This window comes from Lycium barbarum, chromosome 6 (genome assembly GCF_019175385.1).
Source record: "Lycium barbarum isolate Lr01 chromosome 6, ASM1917538v2, whole genome shotgun sequence".
Lineage (NCBI taxonomy): Eukaryota > Viridiplantae > Streptophyta > Magnoliopsida > Solanales > Solanaceae > Lycium > Lycium barbarum.
The window spans coordinates 122,382,167-122,388,473 of record NC_083342.1 but is presented as its reverse complement, the minus strand read 5'-3'; the positions used below and the strand labels follow the sequence as shown (position 1 = coordinate 122,388,473).

General features: G+C 31.1%; 1 protein-coding gene across 3 annotated transcripts; it reads right to left on the bottom strand.

The window, feature by feature from the left end:
- Positions 1-400: 400 nt before the first annotated feature.
- On the bottom strand, positions 401-5,992 carry LOC132598482 (WAT1-related protein At1g09380-like). 3 transcript variants are annotated; one of them, XM_060311384.1, is made up of 7 exons: positions 5,602-5,991; positions 4,364-4,426; positions 2,002-2,118; positions 1,671-1,917; positions 1,286-1,441; positions 1,047-1,198; positions 401-922 (listed from the first exon to the last, which is right to left on the bottom strand). In XM_060311384.1, the coding sequence occupies exons 1-7, from the start codon at positions 5,775-5,777 to the stop codon at positions 712-714; spliced, it is 1,122 nt and encodes a 373-aa protein (XP_060167367.1). In that variant the 5' UTR covers positions 5,778-5,991; the 3' UTR covers positions 401-711. The 3 variants fall into 3 exon arrangements, with proteins under 3 accessions (XP_060167367.1, XP_060167368.1, XP_060167369.1); XM_060311386.1 differs by having other exon boundaries at positions 789-922; positions 1,033-1,198; positions 5,602-5,992; XM_060311385.1 differs by lacking the exon at positions 4,364-4,426.
- Positions 5,993-6,307: the final 315 nt, after the last annotated feature.

Sequence of the window (6,307 nt, the reverse complement as noted above, 5' to 3'; positions counted from 1 at the left end):
ATTTCATAGGTACAATCGCGCGTTACAGTAGATTGCTACAGTGGATTGTATTCAAAAATCAAATTGTATTCAAAATTCGGTTGAGTCAGATTTCGTTGTATTCAATTCAGATTTCGATGTATTCAAGTTAAATGTATTCAACTAAGTTGTATTATTCAACTCAATTGTATTCATTTGTAGCTACTTTTACACTGTATTCACTTTATTATATTTGAAATCGGTTGTATACAAAAAAATATCCTTCAAAATACAAGAAATAAAGTACACCCCAAACACAATTTTGCACAAAATTTAACGGATACACTCAAATACTAAATACAAAAAATAAAGTACACCCCAAACACAATTTTGCACAAAATTTAACAGATACACTCAAATACAAAATACAAGAAATAAAATACACCCCAAACACTGAATTGTATGCTAAAAAGTTAATGAATACACTGGATTGTATGCTAAAAATTATTGAATACACTCATAAAGAAACACTATTTTCCAGATTCGGCACCGGAAAATGTTTCCAGATCCAGCAAAAATTAATGAATACACCGCTACATGTAAGTTCCGATGAGTGTGTATTTTTCTCATGCTCCATATGATCTGAATGGGAAATGGTTTTTATATATTGTCTAACAAATAACCTTATGCTCAAATACAAAGAGATTAATTTCATATTTATTACAAAAAGTACTCCAATTCATTTTTGGCCCATCATGGTTCAGCTTTGGCTTCTGATGATATCTGCTTCGACTCTATATGATGACCATTAGAGTTAGGTAATTGCAATTCCAAATCAACTGATTTACTGGACTGGTTCTTCCCTTTAGTTACTTCATCCTCAATTTCTGGTTCACTTGTCTCCATCTTTTTGCCCCACAAAAAACCGTATAGCCCAGCCACTACTATAATTGACCCTACAACTCTGATATTTCAACATTCCCAATAAATAAATTATCTCCTTAAAATGGTCAAAGAAATGCAAAATGTTTTACTAGGAAATTATAATTAGCTTGCAATATGAAAATAAATTACTTGTCTATGCTTACACGCCAAGGTATAATTTCTCACGAAGCAAAGTCCAACTGAGAAATGCGGAAATAACTAACAGCAAAGGATTGAACATCGCCACATATAAAGGACCTTTTTTTTCAATGCACCACGAGCTCAGGAAATATGCAAATGACGTACACACAACTCCCTGTTGTCAACATCATAAGCAAATTAATAGGATTTCTTTTATTTTTATTATAAGATAGAGAGGAGAAAAGAAGCGAAAGAGTCGTACATTATAGATAACTGAGATAACTCTGATAGGGTTTAAAGCCCATTCAGAAACTTTAGGGACGACGCAAATGCCAATGATGACGCTCTCTACACTTGCCATTAAGCACATCAACGTTATGCATGTATATGGAGCTGCATACTTCTCGCTTACCCTTCCCTAATTAACCCAAAAACAACAAAATCCGAAGGTAAGAGCTAGAAAAAAAATTATTCCCAAAATATTTTTCAGAAATTCTGACCAATCAAAACATGAGAAACTTGCAAATTTAGTCCTGAACAATTTCTTAAAATGTCTGAGATAGCCACGATATTTGTAAACTTTGGGTTGAGAAATAAACTTAAATCTGTACTAAAAGTGAAAAAAAAGACAAGGGGAGTAGTATTACCTGAATGATTAACCAAATGGCATAAGTGAGACTGGCCATTATTAGTAGAAAAGGTCCTAAAAAGAAGTTGCCATGGGCTGCATTGACATCTTTACCTGTACTTTCTGCATATTTCCAGTGATATCCTAATTGACCAATAACCACTTTGCCATGATATAATGACAATAACATTGCCCCTCCAACGCATACTATTGTCCCCCAAAACTTGGCTTGTCCTGCTATACTTCTCAACCCCAATTTTTCAACCCTGCAGCCACAGAATTAAAGTTTATTATATATAATATTCCAATTTGATACTTATTTACTTTTGAATTGTAAATAAATTAATTACCCCAAGGGTACGGCTATGATAAACGTGAAAGCTGGGATTAGATTATCAATGGCGGAAGCAACTGTTGGAGTTGAATTATTTAATCCAATGAAATATGTATATTGGTTTGCTGTTATCCTGCATATTTCATGGTAAAATAAAATGTAAGAACAAGTTATAATAAGAAGTATAATTACAATAACAATACAGCTCAATCCCAAATATAGTCGATGATTGGTCTCTCATTTTCAAATCGCTTTATTTAAGCCGCTTGCCTCCTAACTAAAATACTCATTTAGTTAGATAACATGCATCGTACAGGTCAACAGGCCATTTGTTAATTAAAGGATGAGAAGGGTAAAATTCCCAAACATTCATTTTTCAACTCCAATTTCACTTGTAAAATTTGAAATTCCTTGATAGTAACTATTTTTTAATTACAGAACTGAAAAATGACCGGCATGTACTAGTTCTAGATTATCCATGGAAGAATGATGGCATACAGTTTGCACGAGATATTACATTTTAGGTATAGACGGTCCTTAGTAAATTTGATAATTGAAGAGACCACAATACATTTTCAGAAAATATATAATTTTAATTTCCCATATTTGAGTTGAATAAATAAACTTGCCTTTGACTAAAATATAAAATCACACTATAATGCGCTTCTCACTTTCCCATTATGTAACTTATGTAATGTATTCATCTAATGAGAACAAACAGAGCAAAACCAAAAGAGCACAGCAAACAGATTTATTCAGTCCTTTATAGTAAAGAAAACTGTTAGTGGAGTGCAATTGTATACTACTACTATGTTTTACTATCTAAAAAATGTGAATAAGCACACAGCTGGGCGTCAACATGCTTGCTTGTGTTGTGTGCTTATTCGAAAGTAATTTTGATGTTTCTGCACAGGCTCGGCCACATCAGCACGTCTCTGTTTGTGTGCATATGTGATTTCCACATTTTGCTATTGTGGACCTCTTTCCTTTTCAGATCTCTTTGGTTCTCTGCCTCAAAATAGGCTTTGAGCTTTTCTTTTTCTTGCCGTGTAAAAATATTACTCACATTACTATACTATATAAGTTAGGATCCAAGTTTTTTATAGTCCTCACAAAGAATTTGATCCTCTAATGTTGTGACAAGTGGATTTTTTTTTTCTCTTCTTGGCATATTCTCATTTTTCACTCATTTTTTCTTGTCCATTACTATGTGTAATTGGTGTATATTGATATTTATAGTACTTTCTGTGAACTTTTTTCCCCTTACTTTCTCCTGTTCATAGCTTTTATATTTAATCCAAATAAATATTTTTTATATAATTAAGAAGATATTAATAGTTATAATATATCAAATTTATCATTATTTAGATAAGTGAATTTTTACACAACAAAAAATTCATATTAAATTGGCATTCTTTAATTAAGGTGATTTAGTAAAATGCTTCTTACTTTCTAAGGATAAGTGATTTCTTAAGGGATGTGCCCAATCTAATATGGACCGAGTCGACCATTAGATTTACCCTTTATATTATTTGTCAATACATTTTGGCAAATTTTAAGCAACTTTGGAGCCATATTTTCGTTTCCAACTAGAGCATTTTATTAGATCTTACTAATCATTTTTGGCCTTGATTTCAAATTATGTAGCACTTTTAGTTTTTCGAGAGTTAATTTGACTAAACTTTGAAGCTAAATTGAATTAGATCAATTTAAAAATGTTAAATTAAAATTTGATATAAAAATTCATACCCAAAATACTATAATTGCAATTTGAATTAAGTATGAATATGTTTAAGCAAAAATTATATATGAAGAACTAAAATTGATTCTTGAGGTTCATTTAATAAATTTAATTATTATTTTTTTGCTTAATTTCGTCTAAAACTAAGCTTAAATCACCACATTTAACTATCCCGTTACATGAAATATGATGAGTGAAATTAAAACTTAATAAATACCAAAAAACATATTTCTATCTATAAATACAGAAATTATATGCTCACAAATTCATAAAAATGTCAATTTTTTCAAATTTGCGATATTCACTGAGTTATATTTATTTTACATAATTTAAATCATGTTACTTCACAGAATGTCGAGTCGCTCGCGTTCCTATGGTATTTGATAATTCTTCTACCAAACTTCCTTCCTCATAAATAATTTGTTGTTTAAAAATTATTTAATTAGGTGACTGAGAAACTTTAATAATAATGAAGACTTATCAACAGCAAATATTTAATGTGCCACTGGATTATGGTATTAATTATGCGATAGGAAAATATGATACAGATTATGCATCTTTAGTTAAACTTGTACTACTTTTATACCTTGGGCACGGGCCTCATATAACTAGGTTCAACAGAAAAGAAAATGCTTACCCGAAAACAGAACACAAAAATATCTGGAAAAGAATAGAGCGTGTCAACTTGGGTCTGGATTTCCTGTCAAGATAAGGAAATAAAAGAAATACAAGAAAAGAAAAAAGCTGAATCAAGAGACAATGATAAAAGATTGTGCTATCTCCATTAATTGGCAGGACAAATAAGGAACAGACGTCAATTTCGTTTGCCAAGAAACGAAAAATCATCATTCGTGCTTCCAATATGTTTGGCATAGTCAATCGATCAGATGTTTAAGAAATTTTTAAAAAAAATCCGTATGAATAAATTAAATACAAGTAAACTGCTAAACTAGATTGCACCAAACAATTTGCTTTGAATCCAACAGAATTAAAATAATCTTGCTAGTACCAAATGATAATGTAGGATTATTTAATTTCTAAATAAAAATATATCAGTTTTTTTGGTAATAGACAAAAATAATAATAGCCAAATAAATTGGGAGCAGAAACTTAAAAAACAAGCATCCAGTAAATGGTAGAAGTATGTAACAACTAACAAACGCAGAAAATAACCAGAAAAAAAAAAAAAAAACAGAAAGAGTGCCACTAGAAAAAAGTATTGCTAATTAATTAACCAGAAAACAGACAAAAGAGAAATAACAAAACTGCGACGTGCTGTCTTTTTCAGGCCACTAAATAATTTTATAGTCATTTCCAAGAAACAATTTCTCCAAACTGAATAACTGACTGACTAAATAGTGGTAAGCTTTTTGTTATTCTCCGTACTTCAATAGTAGCATTTCGACAAAAGTGCATACTTTATACAGTTTTGTCAAATAAAATATTTTTCTATCTACAAATGAGCCAAAATTAATCCGAGGAATAGTTCCCAAGTCCTACCATCTCCATGTAAACTTCGATGTAGGATTCAAAAGGGAATTTTAATTGACTATAAATCTTGGTCCGCAATGAAATGAAAAATGTTTCATTTAATTAATTGATTATCCTTCGGAAAAATATACTAGTAGTAATTAATTATCCTCCTAAAACTATAGTGTATGCTGGTATAAGAAATAGGACCTAGCTTTCGAGGCTGAATCAAATAATTACGACATAGTAATTAATAATGAGATAAAGGAAAACATTTAGACAATACACTTTTAGTTTCTCACTCTTACTTTTTCTCCAGCTTCCTCTTGTTATTCCTCATATATAATAAAAAAGTTAAGAAAAAGAAAAGGAAATTTTAAAATTGTAGGTAGGAAGAAGGTGTACCTCTCCAAGAAAAAAGCAAAGGGAGCAATGGAGATGGTGGCAAAAATTGGCTTATATGCTGATTGAACGAAAGGATTCATACCACCATCCATCACTAACTTTGTTATTATTATCATTCCAGCAAACCCTAATTGCACAATCACCATCACTAGAAAAGCCAACAAATCGTTCCCCATTTTCTTCCTTCTTGATATTAACGTACACTTCAATTGGTGCCTGGGTAGGTATTACTATGTGAATTGAATGGTGATAATTGAATTGGTATCTGATAATAGGCGAATGGAACAATATATTTATAGGATGGTGATCTAGCTAGCTAGTATAAGAAATATATTAAGGAACTACCTAGCTAGGGAGGAAGGAGAAGAAAATGTTAGATATTTCCTGAACGACCACATAGAGTACATGTATATATAACAACAACATGAACTGCATGGTGTACATTTGTCATCATAAAAAGTTTGATAAGTGATTTAAATTATCTACAAAAAAAATGGACTTTTATGTATGCGTAAATATTTTAATGTTTAATTTTATAACTTATATAGACTCTATTACATCAACAACAACATACCTAGTATAATTCTACAAGTGAGGTCTGGGAGGGGTAGAGTGTACGCAGACGTTACCCTTACATTGAGAGTTAGAGAAGTTGTTTTCGATAGACTCTCGACTCAGGGTAAAGAAAAGATAAAGCAGGCCAAAA

What these genes read in the sequence shown, in the direction of transcription:
- LOC132598482 (XM_060311384.1), bottom strand. Translation starts at nt 5,777, where the DNA reads ATGGGGAACGATTTGTTGGCTTTTCTAGTGATGGTGATTGTGCAATTA. An exon ending in CCATTTGGTTAATCATTCAG is followed by an intron (nt 1,442 to 1,670) that starts GTAATACTACTC and finishes TGGGTTAATTAG; the next exon opens with GGAAGGGTAAGCGAGAAGTA. An exon ending in GAGAAATTATACCTTGGCGT is followed by an intron (nt 923 to 1,046) that starts GTAAGCATAGAC and finishes TTGAAATATCAG; the next exon opens with AGTTGTAGGGTCAATTATAG.